The sequence below is a fragment of the Saccoglossus kowalevskii genome, chromosome 13 (genome assembly GCF_978046115.1).
Source record: "Saccoglossus kowalevskii chromosome 13, keSacKowa6.1, whole genome shotgun sequence".
In the NCBI taxonomy this organism is placed as follows: Eukaryota; Metazoa; Hemichordata; class Enteropneusta; family Harrimaniidae; genus Saccoglossus; species Saccoglossus kowalevskii.
The window spans coordinates 33,890,004-33,917,996 of NC_140653.1; the positions used below are offsets into that span (position 1 = coordinate 33,890,004).

At 36.5% G+C, this 27,993-nt stretch overlaps 1 protein-coding gene across 2 annotated transcripts in view; it reads right to left on the minus strand.

Moving 5' to 3' along the window:
- Nucleotides 1–1,670: 1,670 nt before the first annotated feature.
- The window catches only part of LOC100369555 (anoctamin-8-like), a 63,971-nt gene continuing 37,648 nt past the window's right edge, over nucleotides 1,671–27,993 (minus strand). For both annotated transcript variants that reach the window (XM_085507253.1, XM_085507254.1), the window contains exons 6-17: nucleotides 20,216–20,343; nucleotides 17,498–17,659; nucleotides 16,921–17,114; nucleotides 16,190–16,228; nucleotides 15,861–16,011; nucleotides 14,865–14,939; nucleotides 14,394–14,562; nucleotides 9,428–9,516; nucleotides 8,480–8,671; nucleotides 7,774–7,905; nucleotides 7,156–7,266; nucleotides 1,671–5,589 (exon numbers count right to left, since the gene is read on the minus strand). In XM_085507253.1, coding sequence (XP_085363379.1) covers nucleotides 5,425–5,589; nucleotides 7,156–7,266; nucleotides 7,774–7,905; nucleotides 8,480–8,671; nucleotides 9,428–9,516; nucleotides 14,394–14,562; nucleotides 14,865–14,939; nucleotides 15,861–16,011; nucleotides 16,190–16,228; nucleotides 16,921–17,114; nucleotides 17,498–17,659; nucleotides 20,216–20,343 — 1,607 coding nt within the window. In that variant the 3' untranslated portion in view covers nucleotides 1,671–5,424. The remainder of the gene's footprint in view (nucleotides 5,590–7,155; nucleotides 7,267–7,773; nucleotides 7,906–8,479; nucleotides 8,672–9,427; nucleotides 9,517–14,393; nucleotides 14,563–14,864; nucleotides 14,940–15,860; nucleotides 16,012–16,189; nucleotides 16,229–16,920; nucleotides 17,115–17,497; nucleotides 17,660–20,215; nucleotides 20,344–27,993) is intronic.

A 27,993-nucleotide genomic window follows, 5' to 3' on the forward strand; every position in this document is an offset into this window, starting at 1 on the left:
TCTCTTCAATATTTGCATTTATTCAACATCAATGATCCTTGGAAAGATGCAACAGTTATTGGCCATTTAATTTTTGCATAATTAATGCATGGACTCAGACTACCTCACCATCAACCGATGTTGTGATACATCATACAATACAATACATTACATACTTCACAACTGTTCAACTTGTTAGTAGTTTCGCTGAAGCGACCTTCCATGGCTGCCATTATGAAATTGTGTGTGATCATGTTACGAAAAACTGTATTTGATTCTCAGCGCACGCCACCAGAGACACGGATCAATCAAACAGTGTGCGCGTAACAACAAATCAAATGGAAACCAATAGATTTTGCCCTCTTGTATCTTTGTGAGAACTAATATGCATAGATATTTACCCAAAACTAATCAGGGCTTTGAATTGTTCCACATCAATTATGTATCAAGTTTCATTTAAATGCACTGATTGATTCTTGATAGAAAAGTCATACACAAACACAGGGTAACCACAAAGATCCCAGTGTGCTTCACAAACAGAGTAAACAAGCCATGCATGGCACATTCCCAGTTAGTTATCAAATTTAAGATATATTGTTTATAGTAATATAGTTGGGACATAAACATGTCAGAGATATGGATTCCGAAGCTCATGCTTGATTGTGATGAACTTTTAACATTAAAATGGAAGACATTCAGTCATCTTGTACCTGATCATCAAACAAGTGCTTTGAGAGATATTGCTCAAGAACAGCAATAATTAAAACAGAATGGCCATCAGTCTGCCAATTTGAATCTGATCTGAAAAACAAAATGACGTGCATCAAGATCCCATAATGTCCAATGTATATACCAAGTTTGAACAAAATCCATCTGTAAACAGTCTAGATCCAGTTCCAGAATGCCAGAATTGCTCGATTTCACTATGAAAATTGCCGCCATTCATCCATCTTGAATCAGATCATGAAACAAAATGATATAGTCTGGATGTACGCACACATGGACACGCGCATAGAGGTCATCCACGTCAGAACAGGAACTAAAAACAGACCCAGATGGTATGGTGATCCTTGGTTTCAACTCTTTGATAAAAGCTTTATCAGCATCACTCTTGGCCATGTTTTAATAGATAGAGCAATTTGTGCCCTATATTAGCCTCTAATAGTGATATTTTTTTATGTTGAAGACATCAAGTTCGGCAATACCCTTTAGTGGCTCTCAATAATTGAACTGTGATGAAGGGACTGGAGCATGGAGCTCACTGTCCTTTTTGAATAATAATGTGCTGATTTGAGCCTACAATGTATAAACATAAAAAAATATGTTGGCGTCCCAGAAATTCTTCTATGTTAGATTGGCTGCAATTCTGAATCGTGATCACAGTAAAGGGGTTCGCCTTTGACTGGGACAAACTGTGCTATTAGCATCAACAATATGTTGATAGTTTCTCAGAGTGTCGACTGGCATGGGGAATGTACACCGATCTTTTAGTGGTTCAGTGGTGTTGCAAATAGATTGAAGTTTGGTTCTAGTAAAGTCTTGATTTCATGAAATTATAGAAACCCAGAGAAGTGTTCACACTGCTAGAAAATAACGTGATTTCAACTGACTAGCAAAATTAGTTTCTTGAAATATTAAACCAGTTTACAGTACTTACTGGTACATGTATAAAGAAAACAAAACACACAAAGTTTCAGAGAAATTTTAATTTAATATAATAAATAAATAAATGACAAAACCAAAAATCCATCCAAAAGATTTTAAAAAAATGTCTACCACCTCTATAAACCAAGTTACACTACAAGAATTAATTGTTTTAAAAATTCACAAAATTGCACGGTTATGGAAATTTGTATGAAAAATAACAAAATAAATTTCAGATTTGACATTGAGGGCACGGTTTTTCTGCTACCAAAGCTGTATGTCTGTTACAGTCACACCTCTTGGAATTCTTATTTTCAAAACAAAAGTCAAAACTTTCCTGAGAAAATGTAATAGGCAGTTGCAGAATAAAATACCAGGATGTATGACCTTAAGGTCAAACTACCTTTAACAACTACTTAAAAGCTGATTAATACCAACACATTTTCTAGCAAGGATATTGCGCCCTCTATAAATACAACGTGGTTGGGACAGAATACCCAAAATGACACCAAAAAACATCTTTCAATTCAAATAAAAAAATTAAATTTTGAATACTTCAAGGTATGGAACATTGGATGGAAACATTTAAACTTATATTAAATATATTAATATGTTAAAATATGATAATATTTCAGAAGCTTTTACTAAATACTAATTTAAAATTAAAACATGCCTGGGTAAAATATAGCCCAAAATCCCAATTTTAGTGGTATCCACCAAAAATAATATATTGAAATATAATTTATAATTAAATATGCATCTAATATTACATTCAATTTAACATAAGATTTATAACAAGCTTATAAAAACAAAAGTTTTAAATTACTTGACATTAATGGCAGTAATACTTAAAAAGTACCAAAAATAATAAATGATGAAATAATTTGAGAAATATATGTATATGTTATTACTTAAACCTTCACAAAAGTCATGGCAGTTGAAAAACTTAAAGCTGAACCAAAAGCAGAAAATATGAAGACTGTGCCTTAAGGAAGAATGCTACTCATGCATTTGTATACATATGCACATACTTTCACACATATTGCAGTAACAATAATTTGTGTTCGAATCTGTCTATAACTATTTTTTTCCAGTATCAACAGTATAATGATTTTCTAGCTCACTGCCAATTTGTCAAAATATCCTAAAACAAATAAAACAAGCTATATTAATCAATTTTTTTACTTTTCTTCATCCTTATATTTGAGTAGCTTTCTACCATAAAGAACAAGTTATCATGCATCAAATTTTGTGTAAATGTATTTCACACACTATGTTCACATGGGACTCACTTAACATAGGTTAGATGTGTAAATGTATTTCACACACTATGTTCACATGGGACTCACTTAACATAGGTTGGATGTGTAAATGTATTTTACACACTATGTTCACATGGAACTAACATGACATAGGTTAGATGTGTAAATGTATTTCACACACTATGTTCACATGGGACTAACATGACATAGGTTAGATGTGTAAATGTATTTCACACACTATGTTCACATGGGACTCACTTAACATAGGTTGGATGTGTAAATGTATTTTACACACTATGTTCACATGGAACTAACATGACATAGGTTAGATGTGTAAATGTACTTTACACACTATGTTCACATGGGACTCACTGAACAGGTGAGATGTGTCAATGTATTTCACACAAGATATGTAAATGTACTTTACACACTATGTTCACATGGAACTCACATGACATAGGTTAGATGTGTAAATGTACTTTACACACTGTTCACATGGGACTCACATGACATAGGTTAGATATGTAATTGTTCTTTACACACTATGTTCACATGGAAATCACATGACATAGGTTAGATGTGTAAATGTACTTTACACACTGTTCACATGGAACTAACATGACATAGGTTAGATATGTAAATGTACTTTACACACTATGTTCACATGGAAATCACATGACATAGGTTAGATATGTAATTGTACTTTACACTATGTTCACATGGAAATCACATGACATAGGTTAGATGTGTAAATGTACTTTACACACTATGTTCACATGGAAATCACATGACATAGGTTAGATGTGTAAATGTACTTTACACACTATGTTCACATGGAAATCACATGACATAGGTTAGATATGTAATTGTACTTTACACACTATGTTCACATGGAAATCACATGACATAGGTTAGATGTGTAAATGTACTTTACACACTATGTTCACATGGAAATCACACGACGTAGGTTAGATATGTAATTGTACTTTATACACTATGTTCACATGGAAATCACATGACATAGGTTAGATGTGTAAATGTACTTTACACACTGTTCACATGGAACTAACATGACATAGGTTAGATATGTAATTGTACTTTACACACTATGTTCACATGGAAATCACATGACATAGGTTAGATGTGTAAATGTACTTTACACACTATGTTCACATGGAAATCACATGACATAGGTTAGATATGTAAATGTACTTTACACACTATGTTCACATGGAAATCACATGACATAGGTTAGATGTGTAAATGTACTTTACACACTATGTTCACATGGAAATCACATGACGTAGGTTAGATATGTAATTGTACTTTACACACTATGTTCACATGGAACTAACATGACATAGGTTAGATGTGTAAATGTACTTTACACACTATGTTCACATGGAAATCACATGACATAGGTTAGATATGTAATTGTACTTTACACACTATGTTCACATGGAACTAACATGACATAGGTTAGATGTGTAAATGTACTTTACACACTGTTCACATGGGACTCACATGAAATAGGTTAGATGTTTAAATGTACTTTACACACTATGTTCACATGGGACTCACTTAACATAGGTTGGATGTGTAAATGTACTTTACACACTGTTCACATGGGACTCACATGAAATAGGTTAGATGTGTAAATGTACTTTACACACTATGTTCACATGGGACTCACTTAACATAGGTTAGATGTGTAAATGTACTTTACACACTGTTCACATGGGACTCACATGAAATAGGTTAGATGTGTAAATGTACTTTACACACTATGTTCACATGGAAAAGAAACAAATAAATAATAACTTTTCCAGGGAAAAAACTGATATTAATAAATATAAATACATATTAAAATTTGTTTATTAATTTAAATTTGTCCTTAAATGAACTAATTGAATGTAGTATACATCTAAGCTATCCAAGATGCCCTTGATATACAGTTAAGAGTAAATATTTAGAGAAAATTCAAAATCAAGAAACATGATTACATTAAATATTAATATTACTCACATAGAACAAATTACACATAGTATATCAGGATAAAAAATTGCAAAAAAACCCAAACCAACAGATGTAAATTATTTTTTCACTCGACACTCTGGATTGTGTTCTGAGAAAGATATTTTTCATGACAGAAGGCCTTTATTGCTAATATCTCCAATATTCATGGCAGTATGTATGTACAAAAGTATTGTATAACTCATCAGTAGATAATAAAGGAATTACATGTGACATAAAATCAAACCTAGCAAACATTTCTTGAATGATATTCACTGTCAGCAAATGAAACAATATATATTTATTATAAATATTCTTAGAAGAATGTAATTTGCTATTTAGTATTTGATTGTATGAGATCCAGCTACTATTATTTAACCCACATAATTAGGGTATGGTGCAAACCCTATATTATGTACCCCTGATTCACTCAATTATAGCACCAGTCATGCAACCAGATTGGAAATTTGGCACCACATTTCAAAACATTTGAAATAAACCATTTTGAATAACATCAGCGCTTTGTTTACTCCGTTTTCTTTGCCTTTGGGGATTTTTCTGGTTCTTCAAACCTACTTGTCGGCCATGTTTTCGTTATCGGGGATGGTTCTTTCTTCTCTTTACTGCCATTTTTGGCGGTATCTTTTGTAGTGTCTTTTACACTCTGTGATGCCATGGCTTGTTCCATTTTCTGTGATCATGGAGAGTAGAAACCAATGAGTAAATTCTCCTTGACAACAATATTGCCATGGTTACATGGTTTTGATGCAGTGTGATATCATGCCATTGTGTCATGATGTGTATGTGCTTTGGGACAAATATGATGATATCTCAGCAGATTTTGTTATAAATTTCTCTTAGAACTTGGTGTCTGGCTAGAAGCATGCACTGAACATGTACACATAAACATGTGCACTCTTAGAACTTGGTGTGTGGCTAGAAGCATGCACTGAACATGTACACATAAACATGTGCATTCTTAGAACTTGGTGTCTGGCTAGAAGCATGCACTGAACATGTACACATAAACATGTGCACTCTTAGAACTTGGTGTGTGGCTAGAAGCATGCACTGAACATGTACACATAAATATGTGCACTCTTAGAACTTGGTGTCTGGCTAGAAGCATGCACTGAACATGTACACATAAACATGTGCACTCTTAGAACTTGGTGTCTGGCTAGAAGCATGCACTGAACATGTACACATAAACATGTGCACTCTTAGAACTTGGTGTCTGGCTAGAAGCATGCACTGAACATGTACACATAAACATGTGCACTCTTAGAACTTGGTGTGTGGCTAGAAGCATGCACTGAACATGTACACATAAATATGTGCACTCTTAGAACTTGGTGTCTGGCTAGAAGCATGCACTGAACATGTACACATAAACATGTGCACTCTTAGAACTTGGTGTCTGGCTAGAAGCATGCACTGAACATGTACACATAAACATGTGCACTCTTAGAACTTGGTGTCTGGCTAGAAGCATGCACTGAACATGTACACATAAACATGTGCACTCTTAGAACTTGGTGTCTGGCTAGAAGCATGCACTGAACATGTACACATAAACATGTGCACTCTTAGAACTTGGTGTCTGGCTAGAAGCATGCACTGAACATGTACACATAAACATGTGCACTCTTAGAACTTGGTGTCTGGCTAGAAGCATGCACTGAACATGTACACATAAACATGTGCACTCTTAGAACTTGGTGTCTGGCTAGAAGCATGCACTGAACATGTACACATAAACATGTGCACTCTTAGTCAAAGTTTGTGGAATACTTCATAATTGATATGGCAATCATGATATAATATACACTTATTGAAAATTAGTCATGCAATTTTGATTTTAGAATTAATTAAACTGGTTTTTCAGAGTAATACCTTCTGTCTGCACATTGATAAGCAGTTTGCACATACATGTACCTGTGCGATTAATGGAATGTCTGAGTGAAAGTGAATACAAAGTTATAACATTCCAAAAGTGATGTAGTAGTTTGTGCTGTTTAATTTTCAAATTCTGAAAACTGCTGGAATTAATGCTTGACTATATGGAAGGCCATTTAGATAATGCAAAGTACCCCAAATACACAGTTGATGATTAGTGATTATAAACAGTTATAAAAAAGCACTGAAATACGTACACCGTGGCCAACAAATATTGCAAATATGCAGCAACTTTCAATGAGTGGATATATGGTGTAACATTTTGTCTTTGAACTGACACTTTGTGGTAAAACTGTACCTTGAGTGCTGCTCTTCTGTTAAATTCTAGTTTAGCCATTTCAACTGAGACCCAGTGAGGTATGTCAGGAATGGCGTAGGCAACTGCAAACTTCATTGAAAGTATCAGATGCTGCAAACAAACAAACAATAAACAACTGTACTGTACTGACTCTGTGCATCTCAAATACAAATACACTGATTTTAGGCAAACCAAGCTTACACTGATTTTAGGCAAACTAAACTTACACTGATTTTAGGCAAACTAAACTTACACTGATTTCCGTTATTTTACGCTATCTAATATGGTACCTAAAATTCTTGTATTAAAATACACCCAAACCACCATCCTAATCATAACAATTTGTGATCCACAAGTATGTAACAAGTAACTAAAATTACAGCACAGCAATGAACAATGACTGAAGATCATTAAGTGACAGCATCCACATTGTTTTAGGTTGTAGATAAATTAATGCTTTCATTTTGTATCAACATTTTATCAAAATGTAAAGTCACAAGAAATAATGTTGTAAAATTAAAGTACAGTGAACCATTCAGGCCTTTAAAGATGTACTTACCGTACATGATGTGTAATAAAAAAAGTTTTGTAAGTTTAAATTAGATTCAATTTACTCACCTCCATTCCAACCACAAACAATATGATACCGGGAATAGTTATGTCAGGAAACCATCGTTGTACATGTCCAAAGACTCCTAGCAAACAGCAGTTTACAATAACAGCAACAACACCCATCAACTCCATACAGTCCTTCAAACAAAAAGATAATTATGTATTTGCTAATATTGAAATAAATAGTACATTATTTTGTGGAGAAAGAAGAAACTAAAATTCCAAAAGAAGTTCTTAACTTTGTAGCAGATTTATAATACTACATAAAGAGAGTATATGTGATATTCTGTAATATTACAGCTTGAAAACTTGTTCAAAGCTCAGCAATGGGATACGTTGTCATTGTCTCATGCATGCAAACAAATATGCCAAACAAATGTAATTTTTTCAGGATTTCACGGTGTTCAAATCAAACAAATTTCCTGCTATGCAAGTGATGTGATAAATAAATTATTTTTATAGTACATGTTAAAATATATATTAATTTTACAAGGCTTTCACATTTATTTCCCAGTCATAACAAATGATTTGCCAGAAGCATAATTATATCAAACTCCAGTATCAAAAGGACTCAAACATAGCTGAAATGAAAAAAGGAATTAATAGTGTGTTAGTATTGTTTGCATCAGAAACATTTTATTTCATGCTTAACTGTCAAACTCAAATCATGTGTACTTAGTGCAACAGCGCCCTCACACGAAAAGATACATACCTGCCATTTGCCAATGTCTTCAACTCTCTGTCCAAATGGACGTTGCATTCCCCAGCACAGTTTGAATGCATCACTTCGAATCTCAATCACATTATTAGCCAGTGCACACATGCCAGCCATTGGGAATGCAGATGAGAACAAGATGACGTAACCAAACTGAATGAACATCTCAAGATAATCTTCAAAAGTGCCCTATAGACACAGCAAAGTGTGGTTATTTCTAGTGTAAATGTTATTCTAACAAACATCTCATGCATGTGTTAATTTTTCAGCATGTGTGCATCATCACAGTGCAAAGCCACATATTCAGTGTCTTCCAAAAATGACAGTTTAAAACTATTTCTACTATTTAAAACACACCATACTGGATGAGAAATGTATTCCATGTGAGAGAGTGTGCCCAAACACATACAATTGAGTAAATCTAATTCAATATGGTACTGTGTGCATTTCATTGTTGCTTGTAAATGTGTTAGGTGTTTAATCCATTGTGATATCGCATATTATATATCTAAAATCTGACTGAGAAGTGCATGCATGAAACATGCAGACAACACACATAAATAAAAGTTTAGTTGATATAGACATGCTTTATGTGAAATGATTTTTTTAAAAATAATTTTGTAATTTATGCTTTTTGTTTTACATAACAAATACTGCAATACTGGAAGTGTTACATGGTATTTCATTACCTAATTTAATATTATAATGTGTTGCAGGTTCAGGGCCAATACCCTATTGACATTGAGCAATGACATCATTAAATATGGACAATGTTATTTTATTATATTAATTGTTTTAATAAATCATAACCAACAGTTTTCAGGAAATCAAATCTTTATTGTTATGATAACTTAATAATTCTCAAATTTATCAATTTGCCTTTGACAAAACGGCAACACTAGGAGATATTTGCATGCATTAGATTACATTTATTAAAATACTTACTTCATACTTCTTCATAGAGCTCTCTACTTCAGCCTGTGATAACACAGGAGTTGAGCTTGTCGACTGTTTTACATCTTGTACTTTACCATCTGGTGTAAAAAAAAAATATTACAAGAATACAGTATTGTCTAAATTAGAAGCATATCTACAATATATATTAGTATATGTAAAACAATTGTTGCATGTATTGTATACTGAATCTTTAAAATATGTAAGGAATAACCACCCTCAGAGGTGAGATTACCATGAGATTTGGACCACCCTCAGAGGTGAGAATACCATGAGATTTGGACCACTTTCAGGGGTGAGAATACCATGAGATTTGGACCACTCTCAGGGGTGAGAATACCATGAGATTTGGACCACTCTCAGAGGTGAGAATACCATGAGATTTGGACCACCCTCAGGGGTGAGAATACCATGAGATTTGGACCACTCTCAGGGGTGAGAATACCATGAGATTTGGACCACTCTCAGAGGTGAGAATACCATGAGATTTGGACCAATCTCAGGGGTGAGAATATCATGAGATTTGGACCACCCTCAGAGGTGAGAATATCATGAGATTTGGACCACTCTCAGGGGTGAGAATACCATGAGATTTGGACCACTCTCAGGGGTGAGAATACCATGAGATTTGGACCACTCTCAGGGGTGAGAATACCATGAGATTTGGACCACTCTCAGAGGTGAGAATACCATGAGATTTGGACCACTCTCAGGGGTGAGAATACCATGAGATTTGGACCACTCTCAGGGGTGAGAATACCATGAGATTTGGACCACCCTCAGAGGTGAGAATATCATGAGATTTGGACCACTCTCAGGGGTGAGAATACCATGAGATTTGGACCACTCTCAGGGGTGAGAATACCATGAGATTTGGACCACTCTCAGGGGTGAGAATACCATGAGATTTGGACCACTCTCAGAGGTGAGAATACCATGAGATTTGGACCACTCTCAGGGGTGAGAATACCATGAGATTTGGACCACTCTCAGGGGTGAGAATACCATGAGATTTGGACCACTCTCAGGGGTGAGAATACCATGAGATTTGGACCACTCTCAGAGGTGAGAATACCATGAGATTTGGACCACTCTCAGGGGTGAGAATACCATGAGATTTGGACCACTCTCAGAGGTGAGAATACCATGAGATTTGGACCACCCTCAGAGGTGAGAATACCATGAGATTTGAACCACCCTCAGGGCGGAGAATATCATGAGATTTGGACCACTCTCAGGGGTGAGAATACCATGAGATTTGGACCACTTTCAGGGGTGAGAATACCATGAGATTTGGACCACTCTCAGAGGTGAGAATACCATGAGATTTGGACCACCCTCAGGTCTGAGAATACCATGAGATTTGGACCACTTTCAGGGGTGAGAATATCATGAGATTTGGACCACTCTCAGGGGTGAGAATACCATGAGATTTGGACCACTCTCAGAGGTGAGAATACCATGAGATTTGGACCACCCTCAGGTCTGAGAATACCATGAGATTTGGACCACCCTCAGAGGTGAGAATATCATGAGATTTGAACCACCCTCAGAGGTGAGAATACCATGAGATTTGGACCACCCTCAGGTCTGAGAATACCATGAGATTTGGACCACCCTCAGAGGTGAGAATACCATGAGATTTGGACCACTCTCAGGGGTGAGAATACCATGAGATTTGGACCACTTTCAGGGGTGAGAATACCATGAGATTTGGACCACTCTCAGTGGTGAGAATACCATGAGATTTGGACCACTCTCAGAGGTGAGAATACCATGAGATTTGGACCACTCTCAGGGGTGAGAATACCATGAGATTTGGACCACTCTCAGAGGTGAGAATACCATGAGATTTGGACCACCCTCAGAGGTGAGAATACCATGAGATTTGAACCACCCTCAGGGCGGAGAATATCATGAGATTTGGACCACTCTCAGGGGTGAGAATACCATGAGATTTGGACCACTTTCAGGGGTGAGAATACCATGAGATTTGGACCACTTTCAGGGGTGAGATTACCATGAGATTTGGACCACTCTCAGGGGTGAGAATACCATGAGATTTGGACCACTCTCAGAGGTGAGAATACCATGAGATTTGGACCAATCTCAGGGGTGAGAATATCATGAGATTTGGACCACTCTCAGGGGTGAGAATACCATGCGATTTGGACCACTCTCAGGGGTGAGAATACCATGAGATTTGGACCATTTTCAGAGGTGAGAATACCATGAGATTTGGACCACCCTCAGGTCTGAGAATACCATGAGATTTGGACCACCCTCAGAGGTGAGAATATCATGAGATTTGAACCACCCTCAGAGGTGAGAATACCATGAGATTTGGACCACCCTCAGAGGTGAGAATACCATGAGATTTGAACCACCCTCAGGGCGGAGAATATCATGAGATTTGGACCACTCTCAGGGGTGAGAATACCATGAGATTTGGACCACTTTCAGGGGTGAGAATACCATGAGATTTGGACCACTCTCGGAGGTGAGAATACCATGAGATTTGGACCACTCTCAGGGGTGAGAATACCATGAGATTTGGACCACTCTCAGAGGTGAGAATACCATGAGATTTGGACCAATCTCAGGGGTGAGAATATCATGAGATTTGGACCACTCTCAGGGGTGAGAATACCATGCGATTTGGACCACTCTCAGGGGTGAGAATACCATGAGATTTGGACCATTTTCAGAGGTGAGAATACCATGAGATTTGGACCAATCTCAGGGGTGAGAATATCATGAGATTTGGACCACTCTCAGGGGTGAGAATACCATGAGATTTGGACCACTCTCAGAGGTGAGAATACCATGAGATTTGGACCACCCTCAGGTCTGAGAATACCATGAGATTTGGACCACCCTCAGAGGTGAGAATATCATGAGATTTGAACCACCCTCAGAGGTGAGAATACCATGAGATTTGGACCACCCTCAGGTCTGAGAATACCATGAGATTTGGACCACCCTCAGAGGTGAGAATACCATGAGATTTGGACCACTCTCAGGGGTGAGAATACCATGAGATTTGGACCACTCTCAGAGGTGAGAATACCATGAGATTTGGACCACCCTCAGGGGTGAGAATACCATGAGATTTGGACCACTCTCAGAGGTGAGAATACCATGAGATTTGGACCACCCTCAGAGGTGAGAATACCATGAGATTTGGACCACTCTCAGGGGTGAGAATACCATGAGATTTGGACCACTCTCAGAGGTGAGAATACCATGAGATTTGGACCACCCTCAGAGGTGAGAATACCATGAGATTTGAACCACCCTCAGGGCGGAGAATATCATGAGATTTGGACCACTCTCAGGGGTGAGAATACCATGAGATTTGGACCACTCTCAGTGGTGAGAATACCATGAGATTTGGACCACTCTCAGAGGTGAGAATACCATGAGATTTGGACCACTCTCAGGGGTGAGAATACCATGAGATTTGGACCACTCTCAGAGGTGAGAATACCATGAGATTTGGACCACCCTCAGAGGTGAGAATACCATGAGATTTGAACCACCCTCAGGGCGGAGAATATCATGAGATTTGGACCACTCTCAGGGGTGAGAATACCATGAGATTTGGACCACTTTCAGGGGTGAGAATACCATGAGATTTGGACCACTTTCAGGGGTGAGATTACCATGAGATTTGGACCACTCTCAGGGGTGAGAATACCATGAGATTTGGACCACTCTCAGAGGTGAGAATACCATGAGATTTGGACCAATCTCAGGGGTGAGAATATCATGAGATTTGGACCACTCTCAGGGGTGAGAATATCATGAGATTTGGACCACTCTCAGGGGTGAGAATACCATGAGATTTGGACCATTTTCAGAGGTGAGAATACCATGAGATTTGGACCACCCTCAGGTCTGAGAATACCATGAGATTTGGACCACCCTCAGAGGTGAGAATATCATGAGATTTGAACCACCCTCAGAGGTGAGAATACCATGAGATTTGGACCACCCTCAGAGGTGAGAATACCATGAGATTTGGACCACCCTCAGAGGTGAGAATACCATGAGATTTGGACCACTCTCATGGGTGAGAATACCATGAGATTTGGACCACTCTCAGGGGTGAGAATACCATGAGATTTGGACCACTCTCAGAGGTGAGAATACCATGAGATTTGGACCACCCTCAGAGGTGAGAATACCATGAGATTTGGACTACTCTCAGAGGTGAGAATACCATGAGATTTGGACCACTCTCAGGGGTGAGAATACCATGAGATTTGAACCACCCTCAGAGGTGAGAATACCATGAGATTTGGACCACTCTCAGAGATGAAAATACCATGAGATTCAGGTCTGTGTATTGTTTCAGGGTGCACATGTATCAAGTTTCATTATGTGATGATTAATCCTAAAATTTGTGGAAAGCCAAAAAGAAAATTAATAAGCAAATTAGATCATTATAATGGATGTATATAAACCCAAAACTGAAATTGAAATAAGGTGATAAGTACTTGAGATATTGATGTAAAAGTTGAAATTAATATGCAAATATTATTAACCTAAAACCAATCAGGTCTATGCATTGTCCTATGACATGTGTGGAAAAGTGGAAAAGCAGAAAATTTGACTGATCGTTAGGCAAATTAGGAAATTATTATGCATGGATTTTTACCCCAAAACTTAATCACATCTGTCCACAGCATCTATGTATCAAGTTTCATAAAAATCCAATGAGTGGTTCTTATGGTTCTTGAGATATCAGTGGAACAGACGTCTCAGACACACATACAAACACATACATACACACATGCAGACGCACTGATTGCAAAGTCAAAAACCAGCAATGATTTATGATTTTAAGTATATTTTCTATGTACACTCTCTGTTAATGCAATTTACAAACCAAATGACACTGCTACATAATTGAGTAAATGCTTCTGATCATTTCAAGTTTGCACTACTATACCTTTCCCATCACTATCTGCTACATTTTCCTCTGCTTCCTCCTTCTCCATATGTTCTTTTGCCAACTTATAGGTCATTCTGATTGTTTTTATTCTCTCTAAAGCATAAGGCAGCAGTGACTCTTTAACATTTCCTATCACCTGTCGTGTGATCAGTAATGCAGCAAGTTGCTGTAATAAATATAAAATTATAATATGTCACTCTTGTGTCTTATAATTCATAATACAGAACATTATAAATAAACAGATATTAGATATCAATATTAATTCTAATAATCTTATTGGTATTTACACTGATATTGATACTGATCATATTGATACTAATATTAGCAATACCATATTTTCTCTATCAGAAGCACATTTCTAATGAAAGCAAGTTGAAACAAAAGTTGCATATACTAAATAATTAAAACATGTCTTATTGTGACCATACATTCACCTCTGATAATACATATGTCATCATCTAAACATACCTGTCTAAGTCTAGCCATATCTTGTAGATAGAAAGCAATATAGAATAGAGCTAAGAAACCATTAACAAACTGACCCTGTAAAAGAAAAAATAACACTTTAATTATTTCATACATACAATAATAATGAATATATATGAAATATGAATCACATCAATTGCTGGTTCATGAAAACTTTTGTTGTTGATTTGAAAGACACAAACCAACCATGTTATTACCGTAAAATCTGTATTATAATAGAAGTCGCACCTATTATTTTTGAGTAATTGAGAACCAAAAATTCATCATTTCTCATATGTATAGATGCTCTAATAGAAGCTGCATCCCCTCTGTTACATTTTACCATTTTAATAGAAGCTGTGGCTACTAATACAGATATTACAGTAATTTTTACGCTGTCTGTTGAATCTTTCCAGATAAAATACAATAATATTAAAATAAGCTGATATGCTCAATTTTGATGAACTAAAAAATAAATTTTTGGCAAAGGAATAATTGTTAAAATGTAGCTACCACATTTGACTCTATTAGAGTATACATCTGACATACAGCATTAATGAAGATATGATTTATATTTTACATACACTTGAAATTCATAATGGAAATATTATGAGCTTATTACGAAAATACAAAGTATGGCAGTATGGCAATAATATTGACTGTGAATGTCGATGTATTTTTAAAACACTTTTGATTACAATATCATACACAAATTTACAGACAGATGAATTCTATATTTTTGAGGTATATTTCTAAGGAATGGCATCAGAACTGCACCTATGCTTCTTATACTATTCTCTGGTTAATTATCACAAAGAATTACGGCCACGCACAACAAATATCCTGATTTGTCAATTTGTTTTATTGACTAGTTTGCGGGGAAATGCACACCAAACTTTATAGCAATACTTCTAATACTGGTCACTATGACAACATTTAAATCATTAACACAGTAATAATGAGTGTTCCATGAAGGCATCTAAATCAGATCTCACTTACTAGCACTAGCTTGATAATTAACTGATTTTCATAATTTTCCTCAGTTCTGTAATTCTCCATATCATTGAGCCAATAAGCAACCTTCTTATATACATCCTCAGTCACTCCAATAATGACAGCCAATAAGATCTTTGGTAATGTCTTCATCCACCTGCTCATGAATAATTAGCATTGCAATGCATGATGTGATGGTTATATCAACTAAAAATAATGCTATAGACACATATATGTGAAGTGTGGACATCCAGATATCAGGTGAAGAGTGAAATGAAAAAAATTGAGAAATAAATAAATGTAAAAAGTGAAAATGATAGAAAATAAGATCATACCATGCTATCAATGTTGAGAATGGCAGATAGGAAAACCATCTGTGAAAATGAATGAATGAATGTGTCAAATTATATTAAGATGACATGCAAGAAGACAAAGAATAACAGTGATGAGGAATCTCTTCTCCACTTTCTATGAACTTGAATGTTGTGCAAAGAAAATACAAAAATGTTAGAGTTCTCACACACAACCCTGGATCAGCACAACCGTGGATCAGCACAACTGTGGATCAGTACAACCCTGGATTAAGACAACCCTAGATGAGCACAACCCTGGATGAGTACAACCCTGGATGAGTACAACCCTGGATCAGTACAACCCTGGATGAGTACAACCCTGGATCAGTACAACCCTGGATGAGTACAACCCTGGATCAGCACAACCCTGGATCAGTACAGCCCTGGATCAGTACAACCCTGGATCAGCACAACCCTGGATCAGCACAACCCTGGATCAGCACAACCCTGGATCAGCATCAAAAGCTTTTAACCTTTGAATGTAAATTTCAACTTCTGTCACCTTTCACAAAATAAACCTGCATAAGTGTTTTCATGTTTCCATGAAACTATGTTTATTTGGTCAAAAATTTACAATTTGTAGAAAAATCTATTAAAATGTATAAAATCCTGCACCTATATTTTGGCATAAAAAATGATGTGATATGTTGTGGTTTCTCAAAGCATGATTACAAAGTGTTATCAAGCAATAATTCCACCACTAACATACTTACCCTGGGAGATCATCATTTTCTATTGCTTTATTGATGTATTCTTGTAGCTCAAAACAAAACAGCATGCTGGCAAATATCACCAAAATACACAGACATATAACTGGTACTGTTATGCAGTAACGATATAGATTACGCTTTAATGGAGAGAAATGTGGCTCCAGACGACCAGTTATTTCACTTTGACGTAGTTCTCCCTGTACAATAAACAAAAGTTACAAAATTAAAAACTGATGCTCAACAGTGATTCTGCTGTTACAATCACTAAACACACTTTGCTTTGTTACATTGTCACCTATATTAAATCAATATTACAAATTATATTTTACATATAACAGTAAAATTGCCTATTGATTTCAACCTCATAGTATACAAAATTATTACTATTATAATCAAGAAACATGAGCATCTAGTTCAGGAATCCTCATAACCATCAAGATCTGGAATGGTAAGAAGACTGAGACCGGATTGAAATAATACTTATATCAATAAAACAATTGGTGTGGGAATGACACTTAATGAATTACTGTAAATTGCTTTAATTACATGACTTGGCTTAGTAGCGATTATAAATAAATACCTGAAATAATGGCCTAGGTTCGTCAATCAGTTCATCTTTTGTGTCCAGCGTCCCCCATTGATACGCAAGTTCTGCACTCTTCCGTTTCCATGTCTCCAGATACAATGTTGCCCAGACAATGTTAAAAAGAGCAAATATGGCAAAACTTCTATCTTGGCTTGTCTGTAAAAAGATATATTAAATTATGAATAATCATGGAATATCAGTGTTATATCTCAGTTGCTATAAGATTTTCTAAGTCAGTGGGGGTGACAGGGGTTATAGATTGACAGTGGTGGTGACAGGGGTTAAAGGTTGACAGTGGTGGTGACAGGGTTAAATGTTGACAGTGATGGTGACATGGGTTAAAGGTTGACAGTGGTGGTGACAGGGTTAAATGTTGACAGTGATGGGGACATGGGTTAAAAGTTGACAGTGGTGGTGACAGGGGTTAAATGTTGACAGTGATGGTGACATGGGTTAAAGGTTGACAGTGGTGGTGACAGGGGTTAAAAGTTGACAGTGGTGGTGACATGGGTTAAAGGTTGACAGTGATGGTGACATGGGTTAAAGGTTGACAGTGGTGGTGACATGGGTTAAAAGTTGACAGTGGTGGTGACATGGGTTAAAGGTTGACAATGGTGGTGACAGGGGTTAAAGGTTGACAGTGGTGGTGACTGGGGTTAAAAGTTGACAGTGGTGGTGACAGGGTTAAAAGTTGACAGTGGTGGTGACATGGGTTAAAGGTTGACAGTGATGGTGACATGGGTTAAAGGTTGACAGTGATGGTGACAGGGGTTAAAGGTTGACAGTGATGGTGACAGGGGTTAAAGGTTGACAGTGGTGGTGACAGGGGTTAAAGGTTGACAGTGGTGGTGACATGGGTTAAAGGTTGACAGTGATGGTGACATGGGTTAAAGGTTGACAGTGGTGGTGACATGGGTTGAAGGTTGACAGTGATGGTGACAGGGGTTAAAAGTTGACAGTGATGGTGACATGCGTTAAAGGTTGACAGTGATGGTGACAGGGGTTAAAAGTTGACAGTGATGGTGACAAGGGTTAAAAGTTGACAGTGGTGGTGACATGGGATAAAAGGTTGACAGTGGTGGTGACAGGGGTTAAAGATTTACAGTGATAGTGACAGGGATAAAAGGTTGACAGTGGTGGTGACAGGGGATAAAAGGTTGACAGTGGTGGTGACATGGGTTAAAAGGTTGACAGTGGTGGTGACAGGGGTTAAAGGTTGACAGTGGTGGTGACAGGGGTTAAAGATTGACAGTGATAGTGACAGGGATAAAAGGTTGACAGTGGTGGTGACAGGGGATAAAAGGTTGACAGTGGTGGTGACATGGGTTAAAAGGTTGACAGTGGTGGTGACAGGGGTTAAAAGTTGACAGTGATGGTGACAGGGGTTAAAGGTTGACAGTGGTGGTGACAGGGGTTAAAAGTTGACAGTGGTGGTGACATGGGATAAAAGGTTGACAGTGGTGGTGACAGGGGTTAAAAGGTTGACAGTGGTGGTGACATGGGTTAAAGGTTGACAGTGGTGGTGACAGGGGTTAAAGGTTGACAGTGGTGGTGGTGACAGGGGTTAAAGTTTGACAGTGGTGGTGACATGGGTTAAAGGTTGACAGTGGTGTTGTCATGGATTGAAGATTGACAGTGGTGGTGACAGGGGTTAAAGGTTGACAGTGGTGGTGACAGGGGTTAAAGGTTGACAATGGGGTGACGGGTTATGGGTTGACAATAGTGGTGACAGTGGTTAAAGGTTGACAATGGGGTGACAGGGGTTAAAGGTTGACAGTGGTGGTGACATGCGTTAAAGGTTGACAGTGGTGGTGACATACGTTAAAGGTTGACAGTGATGGTGACAGGCGTTAAAGGTTGACAGTGATGGTGACAGGGGTTAAAGGTTGACAGTGGTGGTGACATGGGTTAAAGGTTGACAATGGTGGTGACATGGGTTAAAGGTTGACAGTGGTGGTGGTGACAGGGGTTAAAGTTTGACAGTGATGGTGACAGGGGTTAAAGGTTGACAGTGATGGTGACATGGGTTAAAGGTTGACAGTGGTGGTGACATGGGTTGAAGATTGACAGTGGTGGTGACATGGGTTGAAGATTGACAGTGGTGGTTACAGTGGTTAAAGGTTGACAGTGGTGGTGACAGGGGTTAAAGGTTGACAATGGGGTGACGGGTTATGGGTTGACAATAGTGGTGACAGGGGTTAAAGGTTGACACTGGGGTGACGGGTTATGGGTTGACAATAGTGGTGACAGGGGTTAAAGGTTGACAATGGGGTGACAGGGGTTAAAGGTTGACAGTGGTGGTGACATGCGTTAAAGGTTGACAGTGGTGGTGACATGCGTTAAAAGGTTAACAGTGGTGGTGACAGGGGTTAAAGGTTGACAAAGGTATTTTCAACCGTTGTGTTATTTTGTTAGGTAACAAGATCATTTATGATGTGTAATCAAGGATTCAAATTAGTATAAAGTTGTAAAGAGTTGTAATCAGGTAAGACAAACACAATGATGAAAGTTTAATTTACAATAGGGGGAGTTGAAAGTATTCAACAAATATATACAAAAAATTCAAACACAAGTTATTCCAGCTAACTGTGGTCAAGTGGCAAAAGGTTAAAGGTCAACAATGGCAGTGAAAGGATTCAAGGTTGACAAAAGGGTGCAAGGTTGAAATTGACAATGTTGTTATATGTATAGAGAATACACAAAGATACTTACATCATCATTACCAGTGAATAGCCATAACAATAATCCAAAGAAAGCAGGAAGGAATAATGCAATGGTATAGTGACCTAGCCATGCAAAATACATGGCAATCTTGACACCAAAGTAATCACAGATATCATCTGTAAGAAAAAATCAATTATTCAAATTATGTTAATTGGCTGCAATGTACAAGCATTGCCATATATAGCTGTGATGTAACCATAGTACCATATGTTATTCACATTACCATATATGGCAGAAATGTTATTTTCATTACCATATAATGCAGCAATGTTATTCACATTACCATATATGGCAGAAATGTTATTTTCATTAAAATATAATGCAGCAATGTTATTCACATTACCATATATGGCTGTGATGTTATGCACATTACCATATATGACTGCAATGTTATTCACATTACCATATAAGGCTGTGATGTACAAACATTACCATATATATGACTGCAATGTTTTTCACATTATTATTAATTATTATTAATCCTTTATTTCAGGCCAAAAAAGTCCCATATTAAATACATAACAAACACGAACACTAATAAATACAACGTCTAAGATTAGTCCAAAATTTGGATAAGAAAAAACTGTCAGAGTTGACACAAGTACGAATTAAAGCATTATCGCTCGTAAGTAGACGCTGACTGAAGTTATATAATGCCTTGCGCTGAAGAGATTCAAAGTTGAAAATATTTCTACTCACGCAATTACCACTGGCGCTGCTAGCCCGTTTAAGGCTAAAGACCAATCTTATAGCGTTATTATAAGCCACTCGCACAGTATTCACAATTTGTGTACGATAATCACACCAAACATTCAAACAATATATACTGTATAAATACGTTCTAAATAACAAACACTTAACGTACTCTGAACTTTTTATAAATTTTCGTAAAATAAAATTTGCCCTAGCATAAATACACCGCAATTGTCGCTTCATATCAGCTTCATCCTTGCCATCTGATGACACCATATAACCCAGGTACTTTTTCACTGAGACGAAAACCAGAGGTTTACCATACAAGTACACGCTTGTACACACACATTACCATATATGGCTGTGATGTACAAACATTACCATATATATGGCTGCAATGTTATTTACATTACCATATATGGCTGCAATGTTATTCACATTACCATTATGGCTGTGTTGTATTCACATTACCATGTATGGCTGTGTTGTATTCACATTACCATGTATGGCTGTGTTGTATTCACATTACCATATATAGCTGCAATGTTTTTCACATTACCATATATGGCTGCAATGTTTTTCACATTACCATATATGGCTGCAATGTTATTCACATTACCATGTAAGGTTGCAATGTTATTCACATTACCAGATATGGCTGCAATGTTATTCACATTACCATGTAAGGTTGCAATGTTATTCACATTACCATATATGGCTGCAATGTTATTCACATTGCCATATATGGCTGCAATGTTATTCACATTGCCATATATGGATGTGATGTATTATTACCAAATATGGCTGTGATGTATTCATATTACCATATATGGCTACAATGTTATTCACATTACCATATATGGCTGCAATGTTATTCACAGTGCCATATATGGATGTGATGTATTATAACCAAATATGGCTGTGATGTATTCATATTACCGTATATGGCAGTGATGTACACACAGTATTATATATGGCTACAATGTTATTCACATTAACATATATGGCGGTGATGTGTTCACATTACCATATATGGCTGTGATTTACAAACATTACCATATATATGGCTGCAATGTTTTTCACACTGCCATATATGGCTGCAATGTAATTCACATTACCATGTATGGCTGTGATGTATTGTTACCAAATATGGCTGTGATGTATTCACATTACCATATATGGTTGTGATGTACAAACATTACCATATATGGCTGTGATGTACAAACATTACCATATATGGCTGCAATGTTATTCACATTACCATATACGGCTGCAATGTTATTCACATTACCATATATAGCTGCAATGTTATTCACATTACCATGTATGGCTGTGTTTTATTCACATTACCATGTATGGCTGTGTTGTATTCACATTACCATATATGGCTGTGTTGTATTCACATTGCCATGTATGGCTGTAATGTATTCACATTACCATATATAGCTGCAATGTTATTCACATTACCATGTATGGCTGTGTTGTATTCACATTACCATGTATGGCTGTGTTGTATTCACATTACCATATATGGCTGTGTTGTATTCAGATTAGCATGTATGGCTGTGTTGTATTCACATTGCCATGTATGGCTGTGTTGTATTCACATTACCATGTATGGCTGTGATGTATTCACATTACCATGTATGGCTGTGATGTATTCACATTACCATGTATGGCTGTGATGTATTCACATTGCCATGTATGGCTGTGTTGTATTCACATTACCATACATGTATATGGCTGTGTTGTATTCACATTACCATATATAGCTGCAATGCTTTTCACATTGCCATACATGGCTTTGTTGTATTCACATTACCATGCATGGCTGAAATGTTTTTCACATTGTCATATATGGCTGTGTTGTATTCACATTACCATATATAGCTGTGATGTATTCACATTACCATATATATGGCTGTGATGTATTCACATTACCATGTATGGCTGTGTTGTATTCACATTACCGTATATAGCTGTGATGTATTCACATAACCATGTATGGCTGTGTTGTATTCACATTGCCATATATGGCTGTGTTGTATTCACATTACCATATATAGCTGCAATGTTTTTCACATTGCCATATATGGCTGTGTTGTATTCACATTACCATATATAGCTGCAATGTTATTCACATTACCATGTATGGATGTGTTGTATTCACATTACCATATATAGCTGCAATGTTTTTCACATTGCCATATATGGCTGTGTTTTATTCACATTACCATATATAGCTGTAATGTTATTCACATTACCATGTATGGATGTGTTGTATTCACATTACCATATATAGCTGCAATGTTATTCACATTACCATGTATGGCTGTGTTGTATTCACATTACCATATATGGCTGTGTTGTATTCAGATTGCCATGTATGGCTGTGTTGTATTCACATTGCCATGTATGGCTGTGTTGTATTCACATTACCATGTATGGCTGTGATGTATTCACATTACCATGTATGGCTGTGATGTATTCACATTACCATGTATGGCTGTGATGTATTCACATTCCCATGTATGGCTGTGTTGTATTCACATTACCATACATGTATATGGCTGTGTTGTATTCACATTACCATATATAGCTGCAATGTTTTTCACATTGCCATACATGGCTTTGTTGTATTCACATTACCATGCATGGCTGAAATGTTTTTCACATTGTCATATATGGCTGTGTTGTATTCACATTACCATATATAGCTGTGATGTATTCACATTACCATGTATGGCTGTGTTGTATTCACATTACCATGTATGGCTGTGTTGTATTCACATTACCGTATATAGCTGTGATGTATTCACATAACCATGTATGGCTGTGTTGTATTCACATTGCCATATATGGCCGTGTTGTATTCACATTACCATATATAGCTGCAATGTTTTTCACATTGCCATATATGGCTGTGTTGTATTCACATTACCATATATAGCTGCAATGTTATTCACATTACCATGTATGGATGTGTTGTATTCACATTACCATATATAGCTGCAATGTTTTTCACATTGCCATATATGGCTGTGTTTTATTCACATTACCATATATAGCTGCAATGTTATTCACATTACCATGTATGGATGTGTTGTATTCACATTACCATATATAGCTGCAATGTTATTCACATTACCATGTATGGATGTGTTGTATTCACATTATAATATATAGCTGCAATGTTATTCACATTACCATGTATGGATGTGTTGTATTCACATTACCATATATAGCTGTGATGTATTCACATTACCATATATGGCTGTGTTGTATTCACATTACCATGTATGGCTGTGTTGTATTCACATTACCATGTATGGCTGTGATGTATTCACATTACCATATATAGCTGTGATGTATTCACATTACCATATATGGCTGTGTTGTATTCACATTACCATGTATGGCTGTGTTGTATTCACATTACCATGTATGGCTGTGATGTATTCACATTACCATATATGGCTGTGTTGTATTCATATTACCATGTATGGCTGTGTTGTATTCACATTACCATGTATGGCTGTGATGTATTCACATTACCATATATAGCTGTGATGTATTCACATTACCATATATAGCTGTGATGTATTCACATTACCATATATGGCTGTGTTGTATTCACATTACCATGTATGGCTGTGATGTATTCACATTACCATGTATAGCTGTGATGTATTCACATTACCATGTATGGCTGTGATGTATTCACATTACCATGTATGGCTGTGTTGTATTCACATTACAATATATAGCTGCAATGTTATTCACATTACCATGTATGGATGTGTTGTATTCACATTACCATATATAGCTGTGATGTATTCACATTACCATATATAGCTGTGTTGTATTCACATTACCATGTATGGCTGTGATGTATTCACATTACCATATATGGCTGTGTTGTATTCACATTACCATGTATGGCTGTGTTGTATTCACATTACCATGTATAGCTGTGATGTATTCACATTACCATATATGGCTGTGTTGTATTCACATTACCATGTATGGCTGTGATGTATTCACATTACCATTTTTGGCTGTGATGTATTCACATTACCATGTATGGCTGTGATGCATTCACATTACCATGTATGGCTGTGATGTATTCACATTACCATGTATGGCTGTGATGTATTCACATTACCATGTATGGCTGTGTTGTATTCACATTACAATATATAGCTGCAATGTTATTCACATTACCATGTATGGATGTGTTGTATTCACATTACCATATATAGCTGTGTTGTATTCACATTACCATGTATGGCTGTGATGTATTCACATTACCATATATGGCTGTGTTGTATTCACATTACCATGTATGGCTGTGTTGTATTCACATTACCATGTATAGCTGTGATGTATTCACATTACCATATATGGCTGTGTTGTATTCACATTACCATGTATGGCTGTGATGTATTCACATTACCATTTTTGGCTGTGATGTATTCACATTACCATGTATGGCTGTGATGCATTCACATTACCATGTATAGCTGTGATGTATTCACATTACCATATATGGCTGTGTTGTATTCACATTACCATGTATGGCTGTGATGTATTCACATTACCATTTTTGGCTGTGATGTATTCACATTACCATGTATGGCTGTGATGTATTCACATTACCATTTTTGGCTGTGATGTATTCACATTACCATGTATGGCTGTGATGCATTCACATTACCATTTTTGGCTGTGATGTATTCACATTACCATGTATGGCTGTGATGCATTCACATTACCATGTATGGCTGTGATGTATTCACATTACCATGTATGGCTGTGATGTATTCACATTACCATGTATGGCTGTGATGTATTCACATTACCATGTTTGGCTGTGATGTATTCACATTACCATGTATAGCTGTGATGTATTCACATTGCCATGTATGGCTGTGATGTATTCACATTACCGTATATAGCTGTGATGTATTCACATAACCATATATCGCTGTGATGTATTCACATTGCCATGTATGGCTGTGATGTATTCACATTGCCATGTATGACTGTGTTGTATTCCATGTATGTATGGGGTCTAAAAACTAACTCTACGACGTGATTCTGCGACTCGCCGAATGTCGATTATTGCACTCTGCGACAGGGTCGCAGTGTCACTCTGCAAAGAGCACGATTCCTATTGATTGGTGGGTTGAACAGCGCAAATCCAAATGGTCGATGTTCATCGCATGCCTTATAAAAAATTAAGTTTTAAATGGTAATCAAAGAAAGCTTAGAAAGAACTCCCATGTGCTGAGAGTATTGGAGACACATTAAATATAATTTGAAATTACTTAGCTGAAAACTAGTTATGCAAATCAGAAAATTAACGTGAACAGATTTGATTGTAAAACTAATGAGGTCTGCGCAATGTAACAAAAACTCTATGTACCAAGTTTAATTGAAATGTGATTAGAACCAAAAAATTATGAATTATTATGCTAATTAGGGAAATAATATGAACAGAGTTTTACCCCAAACTAATTAGGTTTGTACATTGTCCTAAAGCATCTTTGTACTAAGTTTCATTAAAATGGAAATTAGTACTTTAGATATCAGTGTGAAAGCTTAAAATTGGTTAATTATGCAAATTGGGTAATTAATATGTACAGATTTTAACCCACAATTATCCAGGTCTGTCTATTGTCCTACAGCATCCATGTATAAACATTCATTGATATGTGATGATTAGTACCTGAGATATCAGTGTGAAAGTTGGAAATTGGTTAATTATGCAAATTAGGTGATTAATATGCACAAATATTTACCAAAAACTAATTGGGTCTCTGCATAATTCTAGATTCATTGAAATGTGATGATTAGTACTTTTAGATATCAGTAGAAAAGCTGAAAATTAATTATGCAAATTAGGTAATTAGTATGCACAATTATTTATCCGAAACAATCAATCTCTGCATAGTCCTTGAGTATGTAAGTACCAAGTTTCATTGAAATGTAATGCTCACTACTTATATCAAAAGCTGAAAATTAATTAATTATGCAAATTAGGTAATTATATGTACTGATATTACCATAAAAACTATCAGGTCTGTGCAGCGTCATATGGCATCTATGTACCAAGTTTCATTGAAATGTGATGATTAGTACTTGAGATATCAGTGGAAAAACCGAAAATTGACTAATCATTATGCAAATTAGGTAATTAGTATCCACGGATTATTACCAAAAACTAATCAAAACCTAGCATTAGTTCAGAGCATCTATGTGCCAAGTTTCATCAAAATCCAATGAGTAGTTGTTTTGATATCAGTGGAACAGTCATGGAACCACTAAAAAATAGCTAATTATCATGCAAATTAGGTAATTAATATGCACGGATTTTTACCAAAAACCAATCAAATCTGCGCATATGTTCAGAGCATCTATGTACCAAGTTTCATCAAAATCCAATGAGTGGTTCTTTAGATATCAGTGGAACAGTCATAGAACAGCTAAAAATTAGCTAATTATCATGCAAATTAGGTAATTAACGAGCATGGATTTTTACCAAAACCTAATCAAAACCTAGCATTAGTTCAGAGCATCTATGTACCAAGTTTCATCAAAATCCAATGAGTGGTTGTTTAGATATCAGTGGAACAGTCATGGAACCACTAAAAAATAGCTAATTATCATGCAAATTAGGTAATTAATATGCACGGATTTTTACCAAAACTAATCAAATCTGCGCATATGTTCAGAGCATCTATGTACTAAGTTTCATTAAAATCCAATGAGTGGTTCTTTAGATATCAGTGGAACAGTCATAGAACAGCTAAAAATTAGCTAATTGTCATGCAAATTAGGTAATTAACGAGCATGGATTTTTACCAAAACCTAATCAAAACCTAGCATTAGTTCAGAGCATTTATGTACCAAGTTTCATCAAAATCCAATGAGTGGTTCTTTAGATATCAGTGGAACAGTCATAGAACAGCTAAAAATTAGCTAATTATCATGCAAATTAGGTAATTAACGAGTATGGATTTTTACCAATGCCTAATCAAATCTGCTCATTGGCCCAGAGCATCTATGCA